A 24564-nucleotide genomic window follows, 5' to 3' on the forward strand; every position below is an offset into this window, starting at 1 on the left:
CCGCCTTTACTTACTGCATCACGTCCACGGGAAAATGCAAAAGAAGCCCAGAAAAAAAAACTCCTCCATATTTCACTTTCCTTTCCATCCTGTCAGTTTTTTTAACTGCATGGTGATCCGTCCCTGCGTCTCTATGTGGTTTTCACCAACTCTAGACAACTTGAGGCTTTTTCTGTAAACGCTGCTTCTACGTCAAAACAACATTTCAAGCGTCATTGCAACAGGTGCCGTGCGTTGACAGGGATGCTGCACTCAAGTATCGTTTACACTAAATTGTATACTTGCATGGGAGTTAACAGTATTCAAATGTTACTACAAGAAACGGTTTTATGATGGCATCACTTAATTAGCATTTCATGGGATGAAAAATTATTTCCCATATACTGAAAGGGACTCCATTAACCCTGGAGAACCCAAGAACCCTTTTCTTCTTTGGAAAATTATGAATTATACATTAAATGACTGCTATAAGTTCACTGAACACCAAAATATATGTTTTTTCAATTTTAACTAGCTCAGAGTTGCTAATTTATCAAAATATACATATAAAACATACTCCTAGGCATTCTGCAACATGATATGAAATAGATTAACAAAAAAAACTCAATTTTACCATCTGATGGTTTGCTGAGAAGATGGTTTTGTTTGGATTGATTTCCAGCTCAACGAAACAGCATGTTGCCAGCCATCTTGTCACCACCACTCTGGCTCATGTAAGTGCAATATTCATCCACTAGATGGCCCCATGCAGGGGTCAGAAGTGGCACTCTGGACTTTTGAAGTTAAATTTGTAAAAAAAAAAAAAAGTAAAAAAAGAGGTCTTTGTTATTTGAGTAGCAGAATTTATAGGGGCCAAATTTGACCCCGTGGGTTCTCCAGGGTTAAATCCCCCCCCCCCCCCCCCCACACACACACACAAAAAAAAACAACGTTGTGCGACATCTGCAGCTGTACTGCATGCCTTGTACTGTTTGGTGAAGGAGAAGTAAAGCACCTGGCATTTCTGCTCCTCCCTCCGCCTCCTCGTTCTCCTCAGGGAGAGCGCTAATGAAGCAAGAGACTGGTCAGATGGCAGAGCCTCCAAACTTTCTCCGCACCAAAGCAATCGATACCACACAGGCCGACATTATTTTACTCCCTCTTGTCCTATTTGTCTTCCCTGCATTGTTCCTCGGTGTTCTCCAACCTCTGCCAGGGTTAAAGCTCCTATTAAAGTACTATTTTATATCCACTTCCTCTTGTCTTGCAGTTTTCACTTTATTGGAGATAGCAGCAGGCTGTTCAATTAGTGTATACTACACGAAACATAGTGCATTTTAAATGGCTCCTCTAGAAAGGCTTAAAAACAGATATTCATCTAATGGTTCTTAGTCCCAGCATGCGTTGAAAACTGTGAGACAACAGCGCCCTCTGCAGAAGTATGAAGGAAATTCTCTCTGGTGTTTGTTTTTTTTTTCTCGGTTGTTGATCCCGCTTCACTTTAAACGAGCAGTTTTTGAGCCCCCAGCTATCTCCGCCCACAAGGGGAGTTGTGTAAGTGGATTTAAATAAATTAATGCTTCCTTTACTAGCCTCAAGTAAACACTGCAAAAAAAAAAGGAGGCCTACTAAATGTAAAATCCTGATTCTCTCTTGCATCAACAAAGACTCCGAAAAACCTATATTTCTTTTCCCCCTATCATGCGCCTATAGGCCCCATGTTTGAAGATACCCTACTTAATTCCATGGTTAATCTGAGCCGGCATTCTCTATGGGAAGATAAGGCAGGAAAAAAAACTTGACTAGTAAACTGAAACAAGATAGTCCTGGGAATTAAATTGCCTTAGAAAAAGCCACTGAATGCCTTTTAAGGGACTGATTTAAAATAACAACAAAAAAGACGTTACAATGAAACATACAATTTGTGCAAGGCTGAATTTGTTTCAGCTACTTGCCACTACTAATTAAAACTAAACAAAATCTGAAACTTTGGAGGTATTACAGAATAATATGCATGATGTTTATGGATTATCGTTTGCATGGTCTATGATGTGTTACACCTGACTGGATCATTATTATTTTTTATAGTAGGGGAGGAAATATTTACATATATATTTTTAAAATTATATATTATGAAAAAAATTGTCATTTAGACCCCCTCACCCCCCCCCCCCCCCAAAAAAAAATATATATATATATATATATATATATATATATATATATATATATATATTTAATTATTTATTTTATTTTTTATTTTTTACTGTCAATTGAGTCAGATATTGTATGAGCAGCACAGTGGACTAGTGCACTGCCTCACAGTTCTGAATAAAATAAAATTATATTATTAAAAAGTTTCTCTTCAAAAATACTGTGCAGTCACACAATATTAATTAGATACTATAGTGAGAATAAAACACATGAAAAGCTCTGAAAGACAAATATCTATTTCAGTACTTTTTGACACACATAACCGTGGAGGTTTCAGATAACAAGCTCCCCGACCTCTGAACTTTACACACGGCTACTCTGGAACCAAATGTCTATCTACAAAATAAACACCAGGGGGATTAACATGTATTAGCCAAGTAGGAGGGGCAGATAGAAAAAGTGTGTGTGGAGGGGGGGTTGGGTAATGGAAAGTGATGGATGATGTAGCCTAATTGGGTGGTACTTGGTGTGCTTTCCCCACCTGAGAGTCTTCATTATGGAGGCCCAGTTGGAGCACAGCACTGGGGGACTTGAGTCTGGCCTGGCTGGACTGGGCCATCTGCAGGTTCAACTGCCAGCTGACAAAATCCAGCTGGAAACACAAAAATACAGGACGTATTTATTTTCAGATGGGGGGGACACACACTTTTCAGAATGTCAGCCACAACAACAATATGACTCTCTCCCCATCTCTGTGAATGTTCTGAACTCCTGCTGCCATGCAAATGTTGTACTGAAAAGACATCAATAGATAGATAGATAGATAGATAGATAGATAGATAGATAGATAGATAGATAGATAGATAGATAGATAGATAGATAGATAGATAGATAGATAGATAGATAGATAGATAGCAAAACAATGTGCTAGCTAGCTAGCTTACATGATGGATGGATGGATAGATAGCAAAACAATGTGCTAGCTAGGTAGCTTACATGATGGATGGATGGATGGATGAATAGACAGACAGACAGACAGACAGACAGATAGATAGATAGATAGATAGATAGATAGATAGATAGATATTTAGATAGATAGATAGATAGATAGCAAAACAATGTGCTAGCTAGCTAGCTTACATGATGGATGGATGGATGAATAGATAGATAGATAGATAGATAGATAGATAGATAGATAGATAGATAGATAGATAGATAGATAGATAGATAGATAGATAGATAGAAAGATGGATAGATGGATAGATGGATAGATAGATGTCCATCTCTTATCTAAATAACCACCAATAGACGAAAAACCATTCACACTCATATTACAATTTAGAGTAGGGCTGAAATCTGTAGCTTTATATCTTCAACTTTACAGGTTTCATGAAATAATATGTACGCTTCATTTCTTAAGCACTGACCTTATCTAGACACTATATAAATAAATAAATATACAATAAAGCCTACCGACAACCATTTGAAAAGTGCATTCTACAACACTGCCCTGTTGATTTGAATGTCATTAATTGTTCAGCCCCCTTTTTTTTCTTTTTTTTTTTGAGTTTTCATATAATCCAACATGCATGCTTTTGGTACGTGGGTACCCGGAACCTATGAAGCCGGACCTCACTGTGCTGCTCTAAATCAGTAACATTTACAGCCATTGTAAAACAATTACAATGATTTTAATGGCTGAGTAATTTTGAAATCCTCACACTTCTTTAACCAAGCAGACAGTCATGGCAGCAAGCGTAAAATGTTGCTTCTGCCCTCGACATAAATTGTCATTCAAGTTGGGCCTGGTGGGCTAAAAAAACTCAATGTTCCCAATCCCCCTCTCCTCCTCAGTCCTTACGCAGCGGCGTGATAGATCCACAGGATTGAGTCAGGGCGCCGCAGTTAGGCAGTTTATGATGCAGTGAGAGGTCCTCATGATAAACTATGTGTGACTTATTGGTTCTGGATGCTTGTGCAGCATCGCAGGACCCGGCGCGAGGTGCGAAAGAGCTGCGATTGGCACATTATTCACACCGGGGACACGGTCCACATTAGCGTTGAGTGATGGTCTGAACTTGTATTACTTTCAGTGTTGACATGCTGTATATGGATCCCTAAGTCAATTTCAAAATAAATGTAATTAATTGAAATGAGAGAAGGATCTGAATTCCGATACGGTGGGTCGTAAATAAACAGAAGAAAGGCAATTGCATAGAGAGCATGGTCATATTTTTAAGCATGTCAGCCGGTGCTGTTTACATTTGCAATCTAACCAATACAAAAACTGTGTGAATAATTCTGCATTTTATTAATAAATAACTGTATTAGTATACATGTATTATTGTTGATGTACTGGCGGTTTAGAACTTCACTGCACACCGAGAGCTTATTTGCTTTGGTCATTATATTCCGTGAAATGAAGCAGATGTGGTAAGTGCATAATCTTAACCCGATAGTAATAGGGGTGATAGGGGAGACTTTTAGAATTAATTATAGTGAGAATGATATTATTAATTAAAAGGTAATGGCTCTCCTTTATTTCTACTACGGCACAATGGTTTCCAATTAATTGTACCCTAATTGAAGGGTTTAATGATATTTTGCATACATTGATTATTAACTACAGTGGTGCCTTAATTCGCACCATAACCACGCTCTTAACTCAAAACACTCATATCTCAAATGATATTTCCTCATTGAGTTCCAGCCCCACAAATGTCATCATTTTTGGTGTGCTCGTCTTGACCACCAGGTGGCAGTATAATACAAAGTAGAGTTTCACAAATGACACACTAAGGTACAGTAATATTAGTAATTTTTCGCAGAGGATAAAGAATACATGTTTGCTATTAGGCGTGTTTAAAAAATAATAATTGATTCGGAAATATATCGCGATCTTACAGCGCACAATTCTCGAATCGATTTTATATGCGGCCGAATTGATTTTCAAACATCAATTTTTGTTGGAAATATTCAACAAAACGTCTTACTTAGGGTTAAGGTTCACACTTTAAGCATGGAAGAATGTTATATAAATGGAACATTAAGCCTTAATATTCTATTTCAAGGCTGTTCAAACAGACTGCAACCTGTTTGTTAAATGCAGTAGCTCAGTTATAATCCTGAAGTTTCACATAAATAAATACATTTTTATACAAATCTTACAGTGTACATGTACAAGTTTACTGATTAGTATTTTCTAAATTTGAGTTAAAAAAAAAAGAAAAGAAAAAAAATCGCTATAATCAATTTATAGATTTGTATCGGGATTAATCGGCATCGAATCGAATCGTGACCTATGAATCGTGATACGGATCGAATCGCCAGGTACTACGCAATTCACACCCCTAATTGCTATATTGTCTGTCTACATGTGTTGCTTAAATGTTTGTGTAAAAAAAAAAGGGATAGAACTATTGAAATATGCTAGCTTTTAAGCCTGTCTATGTCGCTTTGCATTCAATGTTAGCATTAAGATAGCAAACGTTCGTATAAGGCACAATTATGTGGTCGTTTAAAATACACAGTGTAACTTCTTTATTTCATGTTTAGTTTGGCAGCAAACTGGGATTGGCAATAATAATATCCTGCCTTACCAACAACAAATAATGCAAAATAGCTACAAGTCAAGCAACTATAAACTTCTGGAGACTCCGTCACTTCCTCCAGAATACGAGACAATCACACTTCTAAAGCCAGGGTGCAAATGAATCACTAATAGCAAAATAAAGCCACCACTGGCAGCTAACAAAACATTTGCTCGGTGTAATTTCACACTTGACGGGTGGGCAGGTGCTCCAAATACCCAACTATTAGTAGTTGTACACAAGCGATTAGGTCAAAGTAAAAAGTCAATTTTCCATAATGTGTTCCCTTTAAGGCTTAATAAACTGCTGTAAAACATTAGAAAATAGGCAGTGACAAAATCAATGAGGGTGATTATCCTTAATGAATGATTTAGAGAAAACGAAAAGCGTATTTTGATTTTCTACACTGCAGGTACGTACTTGTTTTTGCAGATGTTGATCTTCTGCCTGTGTTGATGCTGACTTCTGTTTATTTTGTTTGGTTAATGTGTATCATTATTCTTATTAGGGGTGTGAATAGTACCTGGCGATTCGATTCGTATCACGGTTCATAGGTCACGATTCGATTCGATACCGATTAATCCCGATACAAATCTATATATTGATTATTGCGATTTTTTTTTTTCAAACTCAAATTTCGAAAATATTCATCAGTAGACTTGTACATGTACACTGTAAGATTTGTATGAAAATGTATTTATTTATCTGAAAATTCAGGTTGCCGTCTGTTTCATGTTTGAACAGCACTGAAATCAAATATTAAGGCTTAATCACACGCACGCACGCACACACACATTCAAAATAAAAATAAAATTAAAATAAATAAAAAAGAGAGAGCAATGACGATGACATGTCAAATTGGTAAAATTACCGAATGAACAATACTGAGCTCTCGAAATAAAAAAAAATAAAAAAATAAAAATAAAAATAAATAAATATATTAAGGCTTAATTAATATATAATTAATATAACATTCTTCCATGCTTAATGTGTAAATCCTAACCCCAAGTAAGACGTTTTGTTGAATATTCCCATAAAAAATTTATGTTTAAAAATCAATTCGGCCGCATATTGAATCGATTCGAGAATTGTGCGCTGTAATATCGCGATATATCGCCAAATCGATTTTTTTCTAACACCCCTAATTCTTATGTTGTTCTACTCTTTCACCACTTCAAAAATTCCCCCAAAACTCTTCAAAAACCAACAGTTAGTTTGGATGGAAACCTGCGTAAATGTGCTGCTCACCCATGAACACAATCACCACTATTCCATAAAAACTCCCATTTACATGACTAGACCCAAACGGACTCTAATCTCTAAACTAATCCTTGAGAGGGGTAGCAAACTATGAATGAGAAACATCAACTTCTCCAACAAAGTGGGCATTTATGTCAACAAAACCATCCGTCACTTCCATTGTGACTCGACTGGTCCTCAAAATCCGACGTAACAGCGCACAAACGCCTCGACTGGCTGTTGAATCAAATCCATCAGGGAGGAAGAAGATGACGTGCAAAAAACACAAGCAGCCGACACGTCTGAATGACAACCGCAACTGCTGCCTACATTCTGACACTTTATTTGCACTTAGATCTTGACTCGCCGACATTGTTTGAAATGTCGGGGTAGCACAGGAGTGGCTTTTTAAAAAAATGTATATGACAGCTTTCACACGCTGAGAATATTCACTGTTATTATAAACAGCGTGATGTTGATAAGGGGTGCCTAAGCGTAATGTGGATGAATAGAATACATGATTATGGATGAAGCTATCAGTCAGTATCCATCTCCATTCATCCATTTTCTATAGTACTTGTCCTCATAAAGATGCAGGGTGAGCTGGAGCCTATCATAGACTACACACGAGTAGTGATGGGACGATGATACCTCAAGGAGTGTATTGACACATTACACAAACTGTATTGACACTGTGTTGGTCACTCAATAGTGACCTCTGCTGGAGATCTAAAATCATTGCAGATAAACAAAATGAAAATAAGATGGTAAAACGTGCACGCTGTAAACCTTAATATTAGCTTATGAATTTATATTTATAAAATAAATTTAATATATTTTATTTATTCACTTGCTAGTCTTTTACTTAAAATATGATCTCATCTTTGTATAATTTCAGTTGGTCCATTTGCTTGCTGAGTTAAGTTGTTTATTAGATGCTCATATGAGTTGGCTTGTAAAATATAGCAAATTTGTATGCAATAAAATAATATTAATATAATAAATAAAATAAAATAAAATGAAATAAATAATAAAAGTTAAAATGTTTAACTTCTGTATGGGATTTTGTTAAAAGTTTTAAACCATATGTAATAACACACTAAAAACAGATTCTGTCATACATTTTTATTGAAAAATAAAAGTTTTTGAAGTTTGATTTCTCCAAGGCGATTTCTCCTCTTGGACACCAGTTCCCCTGCCTTAGAGAACGCTCGTTCACAGGGAACAGAGGAAGCTGGCGTGCATAAATATTTAAGTGCCAGTTGATAAAGGTGTGGATACTTTCTCTGATCAAAATGATTCCAGACTTGTGAAAATTTTCTAGAACGATCCATGAGTGGAAGCAAACAAAAATCCAACAGGCACAGGTACAGGTAAATTTATAGCAACAGCAAACAGTTTAATCTCCATTGATACAGTTTGTCTACCTATAAATACAATTTGGCGCGGCACATCCAAACGACACACTTCCTGTTTCGGTCACGTGATTTTTTTATTAAAGCGATACACGCGCCGATACGGGGTTTCACACTTGCGCACTCGGCACAGTGCTGGCGCGCCAGTGTTGTTCGTCCCGTCACTACACGCTAGAGTGTTTTTTTTGCCAATCTCAGGAAACATATAGACTGACAACTAGGGGTGTGCCAAAAAAAATCGATTCTCATTTAGTACGATTCAGAATCGATTTTAAATGTCCCAAAATCGATTTTATTTAAATTATTTGATACTGTCTTGCTTTTGTCTGTGTGTGCCTTTGTTTGGAGCGCTGTTTATGTTGTACCCGGTTTGGCCACTGAGGGGCAGTGTGGTTCCACGCGGTCTAATACACTGTTAAGTTGTAGCCACATTAGAGAGTACAAGGAAAAAAGTCACAATCAAGTTATTCCAATAAAAGTTTTTTTTTTTTTTTTCAACATGGAGCCATTCTTTTGACTGATAAAAGTGCCGCGAGTAGCGCGCTAATTAGCATTAGCCAGTCAGACTGGAGTAGATCATTACAATTTCTTGTACATCTATAGATTGAAGCAAAAATCATTGTCAATCAAATCATTTTGAATCAAAAATCGTTCTTAATCGAAAATCTAATCTGAATCGAATCGTGAGACATTCAAAGATTCCCACCCCTACTGACAACCATTCACAAAAAGTGTGAACTGCCTGCATTGAAGTCAGGCGAGAATACAGCTGTTCTTTTCTCAGGTCAAATAAATAAAGTTGTTATGACGGATCTTACCTTCTTAGGGGCAAAGATATTGCGCTTTAGTCGGTCCACCAGCTCGGGGCCAGAGGTGGACCACGTTTGAGAGAACACTTCGGCCTTGTCGGGGTTCATGCTGATGCCCTGAAGCTGCTGCTGCAGAGAGGAGGGCTTCACATTATGGTACACCGCCTAAACGGGAGCCACACAGACAGTGCAATAGTGAACCCAAGTGGACAAGTGTGAACATTACATGTGCCACCAAACCATTTGACACCGTTTGAACCTTTGTCAGCGACTGATATTCATAAAATATTAATGTGGGCAACTTTTCGCTTATAAATAATTATAACAAGCATTGACACTCACATTCAAACCGTGGGCCCACCATATTCATTAAATGTTGTTTCAAAAACTTTGAACTATTTAAATTTCTATCTAATTATATCATTACTGTACGCTTTTTAAAACACTAAAATATTATGGAGTGTTGTCTTTTCTTTATTAAAATCCAAATACACTTCTCTCCACGGAAAAAAAAATAAATAAATCCAAATACACATTGCACCCGTTTATTATCACTAATGTGGAGAAATTAAAGGTCACATGACCGCTCCTCCTCACCTGCTCAAGAATGAAAGCGGACGTTTCCAGGACTAAGTTGAGAGCCTGTTTGTCCAGCGAAAGAGCCGTTTGAAGTTTTTGCTCCTCCTCTTCGCTAAATGTTCGTTCTCCCTGCAAAGAAAAGCCCACGACATCAACATCAATGGTCTTGGTCACTTAACCGGTTAAGATAGACCACAATGCATTGCGAGAAGAAAAACAAAATGGAGCAAGCGAGTGACAGCACAAGCACGAGCAATATACTACGGTAATAATTCATTTGTTGTAATTGAACATATGCACAGCAAAGGAAATAATTTGACATTATTGCAGCTGTTGTAACAGTTGGTCCTCTGAAAAAACATCCACATATAACTACAAAAATGACGAGAATAAACTGTTGCGAATAAATTAACACAATTTCATGTAAATAACGTAGGCCAATGCTTCTGATAGTTTAAGCCAAAAACAAAAGAGGACGACTGCTTCAATCATTTCCTGTATTGATCTTAAAAGGTAGTATCAAATGGCCGTACCTTTAGATGAAGCTTTTGGATGATGCGAGAAATCAATCTGGAGAACTTTATCACGTCTATGGCATTGATGAGAGTCACTGCTTCCTTGATACTGTTAAGAAAAGGGAAGTAACAATCATAAATGTTATCAGGATTGGTTTGTTTGTTTCAACACAACATATATTTATATTCATGGTATGTGCGGTGCTGGGATCTTTTGTAGCCAAGTGCAGTGTGAGGTAGACATACCGAACATTTGAGCATTTTACGGTCTTAAGGCACAATTATTGTATGTGTGGAAAAGATCAAGATTAATTTTAGGAAAAATAGCACCTTGTTTGTGTTTAAAACTGCATGACGAGGATCTTGTTCAGACGTTGCCAATACTAAAAACTGAGCAATACACTCAATGACAGCAATAACGTTGTCCATGTTTAGTTTTGATTCTAATTTGTCATACAGCTCTTGCATTGTATCTCATTGTGTAAGTGCACCAAATAACAACCATGTTTAACAAATGCAACAGGTTAATTTAATTAGCAAACTGTTAGAACGATACATTTAGGTGTCCTGTACAACGTTTACTGTATGGATAATGTTATTTTCAAAAGGCAAATAGATAAACAACACTACGTCATGTTAAGTTAATTTTGCACTGATCAACACATTTTGGGACAGCGTTTGGCTACAGGTAGCTAATAGGCTAGCTACGACTGAGGTTGCTTAGCAATTCAAATTATGAAAAACAACAACGAACCTTTGTGTTTCTTTAATAATTGACGCCATTGTATATCCAATAAATTCAAGGATCAGAACCAAAGTTTCAAAGCAGTCGCAGCATCCTCAATTTGTAGTCACTTCTAGCTTCCTGGTGTCACAAGACGTCACCTCGCGACTGTCAACACTGCGCAAGGATGCTTCAGGACCCCGAAGTGCCGTACGCCCAATAAATACAATATAAACTAAAATTATGTTGAAAATTAACCTGTATAATAATTTTGACTACGTAAAAATAATAATAAACAAAAGGATGTAGAATAACCACGTCATTTATTCAAAATTATGAAATGCGTAAAATTGCGCAATATGACTCTAAAAAAGTCTCAGTAACTACGGAAAGCGCAAAAGCACAAACATAGCGGAAAGCGTTACTCCGTTGATACGTATTTTATATGTATTTCCTTAAACTGAAACTTCAATGACGTTGATTTTAAACTACCAGTCATCTTAATTTAATGTGCAACGTGTTTATTTACATCAGTTGGTACTTTATTTTGATGATTTTTTAAAGTTATTTTCATGTACCTGATTTTGTTTCAGTTACTTTCACGAAAAAAATTGCATACTGTTGTTGCAGCTTCTTTTTATTTCAAACCAAAAATAATAAACCAGATGGCGTATTCTTGTTACTTTTAGTAGACAGAGATATTAATACTGCTTTATAACTTGGAATGTGTAAATCAACCCCAGTCTTTTCCTGTAGTTGGTTGTATTTGAATGATCAATAACAATAGACATTTGGCAAGAAATCATTCGCTTAGCCCATGGAGTCGTGTACTGGTCCTGATGTCTGTTGACATATAATCAAAACATTTTAGCAGGTCTGTCATTCGCACCATACACACATTATTCAAACTTGTCTTAAGCAAAAGGGTAAGGAGGAAATAAACAAAGAAAAAAGACAGTCAGTTTGAACTGTTTATTATACAGTAAAAGAAGAGGTGGGCAAAATTCATGCTGAGAATAAAATTAAAAGAAAACTAATCATTTCAACAGATACAAAATATAAATCCAGGATATATGATCATAAATCTGTAAAACAGCATATCAGCAATATCATATTCTTCATTGTTTCATTTGGTTTCACACGCACTGCAAAGTATGAATTTTCCAACACTGTATTGATCCCGACTGTTCCCATTCGATTATGTTTTTCTGGAATGAGAAACTTGCACTTAAATCAAACTTCATTTCTTTTCAGAAAGTAAACACTCGAGTTGGTGAAATGACTTCCGTTGGACTGAGATGGCTTTAGCAGCTGAACGTCAACGAGGGGATTAGGAATGTACCGTGGACAAATAAATACTTTATTCCGATTTCGCAACAGAACACAAAATGCATAAAAACTGCAGATCAAGCTTTAAAAAAAAAAAAAAATTAAATCACACAGTACTTCCATGATTGGATAAAACGAGTTAGTAAGAGGTTTTGGTAAACAGATTGCATCACGTTAAAACATTGGGCGACATCTCCAGGCAGCGGATCGTCTGCGTACTGCTATTTGAAGGACGGCAAATTTGGCACTTTGATGCTGATGTCGCCAATGTTGATGTTTCTGGGCATTTCCGGCAGGTTCATGTTCTTTACAGCTGATACGGCACGAGCCGGCGCTCCTGCAATACCAGCCTGCGCAAACACACACACAAACACACAATATTAAGATTACACGGCACATCATCAAACAATCACATTCAACGGTGGACACGAGGGACAAACAGAACCACGACACGTCAACGAGACTGTTGACACGATGCCAAAGCACCGACGACTACCATGACACGCGTGTGCGTTATGTACATTCAGATGCCGTCATAGCGTCAGATGCACATGCAGTATGCGGTGCTACGTTGGTTATGTCACAACCAGAGCCAATTCTGAATCCACTGTGAGGTCATTCACTTTTTTGGATGAGCTGGAGTTGGGCAAGCATTGCTCAGAGTGAACCCACCGGACTCTCGAGGGGCCCAAAGAGAGAATTGGGATATGGATTTGGAAATGAAGACGGAAAAGAGTACAGTAAGTTTTGAATGAAAAGCAGAGGGGAAACATAAGACAGTGCTACATTGGATGTTATACAGCGCTTATTTGTCCAGCTAACTGCTTTTTTATCTTTTTTGTGGCTGTAGGAACAAAAGACTGCGGTATTTAGGTACTGTTGACATGGGTAGGGGGCGTTGTAAAGCTAGCACTCAACTACACTGGAAGATGTGCTTTGCGGACAGAGGAGGCAAGTGACTTTAACACAGTGAGTCTCAATTGGAACAATTTAGAGCAGTGTTTCCCAAGCTTTGCGCCAAGGCAGATATTTTACACCAGGAACAATCTCATCAAAAAGAGTCGATTTCTTCCATTTATTTTCACAATGGTAAAACTGGCCGTGTGAATTGAACAAAAAGCTATTGTTCTGTTATATGAATAGCAACAGGCTGCTACGCAGGTCAATTGTACCTTTTTGCATGTAGTGTATTGGTTCTTAACTCGTTTACTGCTATTGACGTCAAAAATTAAAGTTAAAATGAATTTTTGACGTCTAAAGCCGTCAATGGCAGTGAATGAGTTAATTTTTGCATCACCTCAAAGTTAGATTTTATTCTTAAAAAGAATAGTTATTATTAATAATGAAGAAGTCAAGTCCAAAATCTTCGTTACAATAATGTGTTCTAAGCAGAAAAATCCACTCATTTTTATCCATCTCAACGGGCGGCCATTTTGTCACTTGCTGTCTTACTGAAAATGACGTAAAAGTTGCTCAGGGCTCATTTAACAACCAATCACGGCTCACTTGTTTTCTGAAGCTGAGCCGTGATTGGTCGCTAATTAAGCAACAGCGATGTCATTTTTAGTTGACAGCATATGGAAAAATGTCCGCCCCCTAAGATGGATAAAAACGAATAAATTTTGCTGCTTACTTCATATTCCACAAACACAATAAAAATCAGAACAACGTGTTCGCACTAGTGGGGCCCCATAGAACATATTATTATTGCTGTCGTCGACAGATGGTATATTTGATATTGGCACTTTTCAGTAAATAAATTTCCGCGGCAGACCTGACAGCCTCTCATGATATACCAATGTCCTCCAGTGGTTCAGAATCACTAATTCAGAGGGTTTTTTATGCAACAATGACTTCATCATTATCCAAATTTGAGAATCACTGTGTTTAGAGAACCCCACCCACTTGTGTGAATCTTTTACGCAAGACAGACCCAAAAGTGACCAGTCACTAGTGAACAAAGCTGTACATTCATTGCTCGGGATGTGACATGTCTGGAATGTACATTCCTCCACTAAGCTGACTTTCCCATAGAGCCCTGGTCATGCATGAGCAAATCCTTCAGGGCAGGGCATGAAGTTGTAGAATTACACAATAATGATGATTACCCGTTAGCAGCTGGCTGTGAACTGGCTAACTCGTTAGCAGCTAGCTGTGAACTGGCTAACCCGTTAGCAGCTAGCTGTGAACTGGCTAACCCGTTAGCAGCTAGCTGTGAACTGGCTAACCCGTTAGCAGCTGGCTGTTAGCTGGCTAATCCATTAGCCCGTTAGCAGTTGGCTGTCATCTGGCTAAGCCATTAGCTAGTTAGCACCAGCAGTTGGATGTCAACTATATATTAATTGTTTGTACATCAGTTACGGCCGAAGCCGTTTGCATATGAATTATCCGTCTTTTTTTTTAATTGTTTTTGTAAGTTGACAGTTGGCTGTGTCTATATTTTACCACTGTTAGGGCATTACAATACATGTAGGCTATATTAACTCATTCACTGCCATTGACGGCTATAGACGTCAAAAACTAATTTGAACTATTTCTACTAGTTTAACTTTTTTTTCCACTTTTGTTAACAAGAGCATGAAAACCTAGAATTTTTTTATTGTACATTTAGAACAGATATAACATTTGTGGTTAATTGTGACTTAACTAGTGAAGTCATGCGATTAATTATGATTAAAAAAATAAATAATCGCCGGACACACCTAATTTTTAATATTTTCTTCTTTTTTTAAATCGCGTCAGGCGATTACATTTTTTTAAATTGTAATTAATTGCATGACTGCAATAGTTAACTCACGATTAATCACATATTTTATATCTGTTCTAAATGTACAATATTTTTTTTCTAGGTTTTCATTCTGTTGATAACAAAAGGGGGGGGAATGTTAAACGAATAGAAATAGTTCAAATTCATTTTTGACGTCTATAGCCATCAATGGCATTGAATTAGTTAAATTATCTAGCATTAGTATCTTGTGTTGGCAATTATAGACATTTTAGTTAGTTCTGCATTGCACATTTTCTTTTTCAAGTGTGAAATTGAGCATTAGTCAATGTGGAAAAAATAATGACCGTCGAAGCGGGGATTCCATTTCAATTCAGCCCTCAACAAAGACATTTTTGGGTCTGTCATGAAAGATTCGTGGTGTATGTTAGTGACGTTATTGACATTTTTTTTAATGGAGAGACTCAAGGAGGAAGAGGAGGAGGAGGAGGCGGGTAGGGGAGAGTAAACTTCAGTTAGGATTACAGTACTTGGTTGTAGATTTTAGCAGTACCTGCGTCTACCTGTCCTGCCTGGTAGACTGAAAGATAAACGTCTGTAAAGAGAGAGAGAAGAATGGAAAGAACTAGACAGGGTCAGGGGGGAAAGAGGAATGAGGAATGTTAAAGCAGGTTAAAGTAATTACAGTTTATCTGCACAGGAGGGGGGGGGGGGTGAGAGGATCTATCGTAGACCACCAGGTATTATCCAAAACAGCCTGCTGAAACACACCCCAGTTATGGAGGGCTTAAGAAGCTATTAGTCTACGTCAGGCTCATGGAACAGCTCATTCCTTACTCTCCTGATAGCTGCCTAGAAACGGACGCTGCCGTTTGAAATTAGCGTGCGAGTGAGAGACACAGTGTGGTCTAGGGTAGGTCCCAGATGGGAGAGACGAGAGCAGCTCTGATGAAACTCTGCTTACAGAACAGCAATCAAGAAAAAAATGAAAATAACAAAAGAATCTGTCGAGTTAAAAAAAACACAAACTGCAGCTCGGATTAAAAGAATGTCAATTCTATTATCACTAGTGATTTGGAGCACACAGCAGATGTCAGCCAATTAGAGAAGCCGGCAACTCGGCAATACGTCACTTGATGTTATTATGTCAGCGTTTCGCAGTGCGAGAGGAAACAAGGAAATGACTTCAAGAAATTGTCTCTGGCTGTTGGTCTGACCGTAATTCTTATTCGCAATTGATATTTATGAAGGACGGTCACACAGAAAATAAATAAAGAAACTGTAGAATTTAAAGTCTTACAAGGATAAAATGAAAATCTTTTCATGATAAAAAGTTTTGGGTTACCTTGATTTTTTCTCTCAAAAAATGCAATTTGATGGTCAAAAATATATTACCTTTCCTCTAAAAATATGCATATTCTTTTTTAATTTCTCTTAAAAGTATACAACTTTATTCTCATATTTCAACTTGAATATTGAAAATATACAATTGATCTAAAAACATAGCTTAAACCACATTACCAAAACCTTTTTCTAAAAAAAATACTCTCGTAAATATTAAACTTTTTATAATATTATGACTTTAATCATTTCAATATTATGTTTTCATCAAAAATCTACAACTTTACATCAAAAATATTTTTGCAACATTATGACTTCAATTTTGAAAATATGAGAATTTTTATCTGTGAAAATGTTTTTTTCCTCAAAAATATAAAACTTTCTGTTTCTTCTTGTATTTCAACTTTCATATGAAAAAGATACAACTTTACTCCTGTAATATTTGGAATTTAATTTTAAAAAATTCTTAAGTAAAATCTCAAAAATACATATTATTCTTGTTTCAACTAAAATCTTCTAATAATTTCAAATGTTTTTTTCTCAAAAATATACAATTGTATTCTTTTATATCATTTTAATCTTAAAAAATACAACTTTTCCTAAAAACACACCATTTAAATGTAAAAAAAAAATATATATAACAATATTGACTAAAATCTATTATATAAAATGTAGAAATATAGAACTTTTCGTCCTAAAAATTAAAAAAAATTATTCTCATGAGATTACAATCTGCTTAGTTCTGTAGCTGTGTGTCTTTTTTTTGTTTTTTTCAATGTGAGCGTAATACTCCGTCGTAGAGATTAGCAGAGGCAGCAATAAAAGCAAAGCATCAGATATCTACATAACACATTAAGAAAAAAAAAAACATTAGCTGCATCATGGACGCCATGTTTCATTGTCCATCCACCCATCTGCTATATCACCTGTGCATGAATGATATCTGGCAAAAGGGCTGGTCTCAATATTGTACCGAACCCACACGGAGAATGTCTTGCTATTTCATTTGTGTGCACTCCTCTTTAAAAAAGAGAAAAAAAAGTGGATGATTTAGAGACTCAATGATCATCTGGAAAGATGGAACAGTTACGTCCGTATGAATGGCAGAGTGTTGATTAGTGTTCAAAGCAGTGCGGCAGCGAGAAGAACCAACGAGAAAGAGAGAGAGCGCAAACACCCAGGATCATGTCGGGAGCATCACAAGGTCACTGGAGAGTCGCATGCAGGGTGCAGCATACACGCATGCCTGCATACTCTGTACCATCCCTCGTAGAAAAGCGAGACGGACGGGCGGACGGACGGGCGAGCGCTTACCTCAGACTTCTCCATCTTGTTCTGGGCGTCCACCTGGGTGATGATCTCGTTCATGTTGGTCTCTAGCACCATCCCGCCCATCACCATCTCTGCCAGAATGTTGTGAACCTGAATGGGAGACAGTCCGATAAAGCATTTGTCCATGCCATGCCTCAATAAACACCATTTTAAACAACATAAAACTATACAAGGTCCTCAAATAGTGTTCCCCAATTAATAATCAGGTGCAGATTAAATAAACAAACAAAAGCAAATGAACCAAATGCAAATGTGCATTTCTCTCTGCAAAACCGGCCTTATTTCAAGGTATCGAGTACTTATGGAGGCTGCCTGTACTGGCCACTGATAATTCAATAAAAATAAATGACTAAGTCCTCACCTGTAGTTAGCATAATACTGTAGCTGTTTAAAACACTGGCAAATTGTCATCTGTACTATACTATTTTTGGACACAACTAAAAAAATGGTGTCCAACGTGAGAAAGGGTGCGTCCCAATTAATTGTCAGAGGCAGGAAATTAGCACCTAACCAGTCAACAAGTCAACACCCTCTTTACAAATAAAAGCAAACTACTGTATTACCTTAAATAGTGTCCGCAATAAATCATCAAGCACAAGTAAATAAACATCTCGACTCAACTAAACTGCCTCTTTGCAAGCAAAATCAAACTATATTCACTCAATTAGTAGCCTCCACTGTAATAGAAACCACACCCCAATTAATTTTCAGGAGCAGGCAAATGAACTCCTCACCTCAAGTAAATACTTTTGAAACAAAATAAAACTGCTATATACTCTATATCAGTGAAGTAAAACAAACACTGTTCCCCAATTAATCACAAGTTGCAAGTATTTAAATGCCTCGCCTCAAGTAAATAACCCATTTTTCAAACAAAATGAAACTACTGACATCCCTAAATTAATGGCCTCTGCTGGAATAACGGTGGTGCGCTAATTAATTGCCAGGTGCATAAAAATAAATGCCTCACCTCACGTAACCACCCCAGTTTAAAATAAATAAATAAACCATTTGATTTACTCAATTACTAGCCCTGCTAAAACAAATACCGTGCCCCAATTAACCACCAGATGCAGGTAAATAAACAGTGCACCTCAAGTGAACACCCCCTTTCAAACAAAAGGAAACTATTATTTCCTCAATTAGCAACCATGCTGTAATAAGTATTGTGTCCCCGTTAATTGCCCAGTGACTGTTAATAAACACCTTACCACAAGTAAATACCCCGTTGCAAACAAAAAGTAAATAAATAAATTTTCTCGGCCCTTGGCCTCTGCTGCAATAAACTAAATTAACAGCCCCCTCTGCTGGTTGCAGCAACGTAAACTAATCAACTTTGACACAAACAGCCACATGCTTAATCAATTAACTCATTCATTGCCATTGACGGCTATGGATGTAAAAAATTCATTTGAACTATTTCTATTAGTTTAACATTTTTTTTTCCACTTTTGTTAACAAGAGTATGAAAACCAAAAATGTGTTTTATTGTATTAGAACAGATATACAATTTGTGATTAATCGTGAGTTAACTAGTGAAGTCATGGGATTAATTACGATTAAAAATTGTCATCGCCTGGCGCCCCTAATTTTTAATAATCTTTTCTTCAAAAAAAAAAAAATTAAAAATTAAACAAAATTTTTTTTGTTTTGTTTTTTAAAAAATAAAAGACTATTAAAAATTAGGCGCATCAGGCGATTAAAATTTGTAATTAATCCCATGACTTCACTAGTTAACTCACGATTAATCACAAATTTTATATCTGTTCTAAATGTACAAAAAAAATACAATTCTAGGTTTTCATACTCTTGTTAACAAAAATGGAAAAAAATGTTACACTAATAGAAATAGTTAAAAAGATTTTTTTTAAGTCTATAGCTGTCAATGGCAGAGAATGAGTTAATTGATTATTACGTCACTGCGTAGGAGAAGTAATGTGATAGTTCCTACATTGTTGCGCAATTTTTTTTGGACATTTCCTACCTTGTCTACATGGAAAATGAGGTCGAGCTCGCAGACATTCTCAAAGCATTTGTCCAACGTTTCCACAAATACCTGAAAGGGAAAAGGAAATGCAACTTTTAACAATACAACAAAACAAACATAGCAAATATACAGATTTTTTTTTTTTTTTTTTTTTTACCTGTATTAAGTCTAAAATTCCTAGTTCACTCTCTGAGGAATCCACGCAGAACACAAAGTACAACGTGGCGTAGTGTCTGTAGATCAGCTTGTAGTCGGATCCGCCGATCAACCTGACACATGGTAAACATGGCCGACTATCAGTTAACACCAAATAATTAGTTTGCCACTGCATGCTACTTACATTCCACCTTCCAGAAAATTGCAGACGTTCTCATCTCTTTTGGACACCAAGTGGAAGGTTTCCCTGATAATGTGTTGCTCTGTGTCTTCACTCTGCATGAGAGAAACAAAATGTGACTATCACATTACGTGTCTGCTCCCACGGACCTGCTTTTTATTACTACAAGCACACAATTTTATTTGTCTTCCTTATGTCATTTAACACAAACTGAGCGGCAAAGCCCGAATCCTACACTGCCGTTTGCTTTTGTCATATTAAATCAAACACGCTCGCCCCGGGGGCCACACAGGCCAGGATTTCAGCTTGCTGTAGACTCTGCGCCGCATATGAAAGCTCTGTTATCTTCACTGGAGGATTCCTAACAGAAGTGAGAGTTTTGGGCCAGGTTCACGGTGATGTAAGGCTCTAAATATAAGACGGGTCATAAAACTTGAAGCGTGCGAATAAGGCACACCCAGCTGAACTCAAATGTACAGTTGCTAGGGATGAATGATTTTGAGAAAATAATTTTATTGCAATTTTTTTCCCACTCAAAATGCGATTGAGATTTAATAAGAGATTTTTTTCAACATGCTCTTCCCTTGGATTTTTCTGAGCCAGAATAATTAACGTTGGTATGATTAAGAAAATACACATCAGGATGGTCTTCCAGCCTTGCTTGTCTCGAAATAGTGTATGACGTTTCTTAGCAACGCTCCGCCTCTAGTTGCGCTGCATTATTGATAGGAACCAAGAATAAAAGAACACACAAATTAGACCTCATGTTAGGCCCATAGGCATGGAGACAGAAAAAAAATAGAAATAAAAGGACAAAGTACAAATATTTAATAAGTTGCTGGCTCCATTCATTCACTCATGAATTTTGTCAGAAGCATCTCTATGCTTCCTTTTTTCACCTACAGAAACATACAAAGTTATAAGCATAAATGGGAGGGACATATACTTATGCTATATCGGCTACATTGGTACAGCTTGGCTGTGGCCCACTGGAAGTCTCGATGGTGGCACCAGTGCAATTTTTGTTGCGGCAGAGACTCTCCACGCTTCACTTTTGAGCAACAGACAGACAGGTAGACTAAAAAATATCTACGAGTTTATTATCAAGCTTCTTACACCATGTCTGTTCCGTTCCTGCCTCCTCTGTGTCATTTAAAACAAAACAATAGGGGGGGGGGGTGCATGCTGAAGGCACGAGTGCCTCACAAGGGCGTCATTCAGATCATGTGACACAAACAGTCAACTGAGCACAGTGGGCAGTAAGCGCGCTCACACTCACACGCACGTCGGTTCAGCTTGCACGCGCTCAGTAATTCATATTTCGAACCAGTTGGCACTAAATTCACCCCCCTCCCCTCTTAGCTCGGATGCCCTACGGCGAGAAATGCAGATGGGCAAGCATCCCATCGACAAGTACAGTATAATATAAATAGATGTAAAGTAATTCTACTGAAAATGCAAACGCTTACTCACATAATGTTCGTAGAATTTGGACAGCCTCGGCTTGCCGTGGTTATTGAATATTAAAATTGCTTTTATCATGATTGTTGCTGAGTTGGGGGGGAGGAGGCGGCGGGCGGGGCGGGGCGGGAGCAAAAAGGGATCAGTCCGTGTGTGACTCCCGTCAACCCGAACGCGACCGAGGGATTGACGGCCAAATCCCGTCTCGATTTAAGTTTAATGCGGGGATCGCTTGGACTCGACACGCCACTACTGCTCCATCGTCTCTTTACGGAAATGACTGTCCACGTCAAGGAACCGCTCCTCCCCCGCCCCTCCGCTGCCTGCCTACTACGGCAAATGAGAAGGGTTAAACAATGTGACAGACAAACATAAAATCGTATTGCTTTTAAAGGGGATATTTAACAACATAAACAAAAGAGAGATTATTTTTGTAACATTGTTCAACAAGCTTTAATTAAAAGGGATAACTTACAAAGGATGATTAGATGGCGTCTTGACATGCCTCCGTTGCCTGCCTACTACGGCGAATGAGAAGGGTTAAACATGTGCCAGACAAACATAAAATTGTATTGCTTTTAAAGGGGATATTTAAAAATTAAAAACAAAAGAGAGATTTTTTTAGGAAAAATATATAGTACACACAGGCATATAAATAAACACCGTTTTGTGCTCTGAGACACACGTGTAAGTCATAGCCATGATGTGTGTGGCACACTTGAGCGCTCAGTGGAGAGGCCCCATTCACATTCAGTTTTAAAAAGTGATATACTCTACTTAAATTGTTTTAATGTGATTCAATTACATTTTAACAAGAGAACAATTTCAGAATGGCCAGTGGAACACAATACTCCTCGTTTCCATGTTCAGAATGGAGTGGAAAGAAGTCTAACCTTAAAAACAACAAAACATATATTTTACTTATAAAATGTATTAATGCAGTAAAAATAGATGGGCACAAAAAAAAGTGGGTTATTTTAAATCTGATGATTATTCATGTTTACATGTTTGGACAGTGGTTCGCAAACTAACTTTTTACACTAGTAACACCAGTTTTACAAGAAGAATGAGGATTTTAAATTTAAAAAAAGAGGGATGGTGGATAAGTATATTTAAGCCATTGTAACATTATGCACAGTTTAAATATTAAGTTCACACTTAAATATAGGAAGTTTTTTTTAAGTACTTAAATATGCATCAAATAGTTTATTGCACATTAAAATATACATAAAAAAATACCTAAATAAAGTCTAAAAACGAACAGTTTTTAAATATTAAGTGCAAATGTACTGGACCTAAATGTTTCATGAACTGTACTGATGCAGTGATTCAATCTCGTACCACTAGAGAGAGCCTGCATACCAGTGGTAATGTAAAGGTGAATGACGCAGTTAGCCACAAGGTGGAGTACAAAGAAAAAAAAGAAAGACCAAAGAAATTGGCCTCATTGTACCAATACTTTTGGAGAGGAGTTCCCGTAAGAGATGCGACTTACTTTCTGGGGGTCTTGTCAGAAAGAAACTGAAACCTGTTTTGCTTTCACTTTTGGAGGATGACTGGCGGAAAAAATATGTGCCCAGTCCATCCCCCTAAATAAATACAACGATAACATAGGCAGTAAATTATTATACTACCTCTTTTATTTTTTTCAAAAGTCAACAATTTTCTTGAGATTACCTCGTAACAGAAATGTTATTGAAATCAAAATATTGTAAACAAGCAAACAGAAATGTAAAAAACATCTCATATAGAATTAATTTAAAAAAAAAACTAAACTAAAAAAACGTTATAATTAGTGCAACATGCTCAAAAAAATAAATTATCTAAAAACAAATACAAGCATAATCTGAACTGGCACTTTTTTTTTTTACATTTTCTTTGCTAGTTTGACAGCCTAAATTTTATAACCCTTTTCATTCTCATGATTAACCGCTATATGCACAATTCTATTCACGTAATGACACAAAAATGTGTTTTTCCAATTATTCTTGAGAAAAATAAATTGCAGCTACACCCACTTCAGCAAATTGTTAGACAATCTCTATCTAGTATGGATGTTACGGTGTAAATCAAGTGATGTAATCGGCCACAAGGTGGAGTAAAACAGTTGACGTCTGATGATGTGGCACCTCCGGTGTGAAAATGGAAAGGGGGCAAAAACAGCACATCTACCTTTTTTAAATGGTTGATTACACTTGGCTCAAAGCTACGAATAGACAATATTGCATTGTTTTTGTGTTTTATGTCCCATCGTCAACCACTTGACAAACAAAGAAATTCAGATGTATGTTGTTAACCACAACTCCGGAGGACATCATGATACAATTTCAGAGAACATCAAGATATTGTTTTAGCTCTGCATGGCTGACCACTATAGGACTTCCATCTAAGTTTGTTTGCTTTTTTTTCCTACTCCATCACAACATCAGACTAACAGGCCTTATGAGGGGAAAATAGGATTCCTGTGACAAATGCTACTTACTAATTTTGCCCGTCAGAAAGAAACTTTAATTAGTTTTGCTTTCACATTTGGAGGATGCCAGGCAGAAAGGTTGTTTTCCGGTCGAATTATTGTCATTCCCCTACTAAATACACTGTTTTATTTGAGAAATGATCCATAAATGGTGTTTCCTCGTGATTAAGCGTAGCAAAATGCGCTTGTTTTGATTTTGTTTTGGACAGTGCACTGAATTGGGGTGCTGTGGGGGCCACCAACAGGCTGCAGGGCTATTGTTCAAAGAGGAGTTCAATGAGAGAGCCCCGGGGGAGGCTGCGTTTGTGACAACGTGGTAGAAAAACACTCGAAGAGGACCGGTCCAAATTTGTTTTGAATGCATCAGATGGATTTAAGGTTTCGTTGAAGACCAGTTTCAAACAACCCAAGTATAAAATGGTGGTGGGTCAGTCATGTTGAAAGTGAAAACATCCATTTTCGTTCTTCGTCACCGCGCAGCCCACCCACCCACCTCTGTATAATTTATACGGGCATCGTGTTTGGGGGCGTGCCCCCCTCCGCCCATGATGGTACGGTCCAGTTTATAAATACGGACG

The 24564-nt window shown here is 37.3% G+C and overlaps 2 protein-coding genes across 4 annotated transcripts in view; both read right to left on the reverse strand.

The window, feature by feature from the left end:
* The window catches only part of commd10 (COMM domain containing 10), a 48568-nt gene extending 37397 nt beyond the window's left edge, over positions 1-11171 (reverse strand). Inside the window, exons 1-5 of one of the 2 annotated variants that reach the window (XM_077561827.1) lie at positions 11032-11171; positions 10296-10386; positions 9781-9891; positions 9193-9312; positions 2672-2782 (exon numbers count right to left, since the gene is read on the reverse strand). In XM_077561827.1, coding sequence (XP_077417953.1) covers positions 2672-2782; positions 9193-9312; positions 9781-9891; positions 10296-10386; positions 11032-11060 — 462 coding nt within the window. In that variant the 5' untranslated portion in view covers positions 11061-11171. Of the gene's footprint in view, positions 1-2671; positions 2783-9192; positions 9349-9780; positions 9892-10295; positions 10387-11031 lie in introns of both variants that reach the window. The other variant, XM_077561826.1, reaches the window with a different exon arrangement.
* Positions 11172-11959: 788 nt separating this feature from the next.
* Positions 11960-21830, reverse strand: ap3s1 (adaptor related protein complex 3 subunit sigma 1). Of its 2 annotated transcripts, XM_077562259.1 has the most exons (7): positions 21526-21830; positions 20056-20147; positions 19873-19984; positions 19713-19784; positions 17711-17818; positions 15609-15650; positions 12537-12680 (listed from the first exon to the last, which is right to left on the reverse strand). In XM_077562259.1, exons 1-6 carry the CDS (start codon positions 21592-21594, stop codon positions 15615-15617), a joined length of 489 nt encoding a protein of 162 aa, XP_077418385.1. In that variant the 5' UTR covers positions 21595-21830; the 3' UTR covers positions 12537-12680; positions 15609-15614. The 2 variants fall into 2 exon arrangements, with proteins under 2 accessions (XP_077418384.1, XP_077418385.1); XM_077562258.1 differs by lacking the exon at positions 15609-15650 and having other exon boundaries at positions 11960-12680; positions 21526-21825.
* Positions 21831-24564: the final 2734 nt, after the last annotated feature.

This window comes from Vanacampus margaritifer, chromosome 3 (assembly GCF_051991255.1).
Source record: "Vanacampus margaritifer isolate UIUO_Vmar chromosome 3, RoL_Vmar_1.0, whole genome shotgun sequence".
NCBI classification, from domain to species: Eukaryota; Metazoa; Chordata; class Actinopteri; order Syngnathiformes; family Syngnathidae; genus Vanacampus; species Vanacampus margaritifer.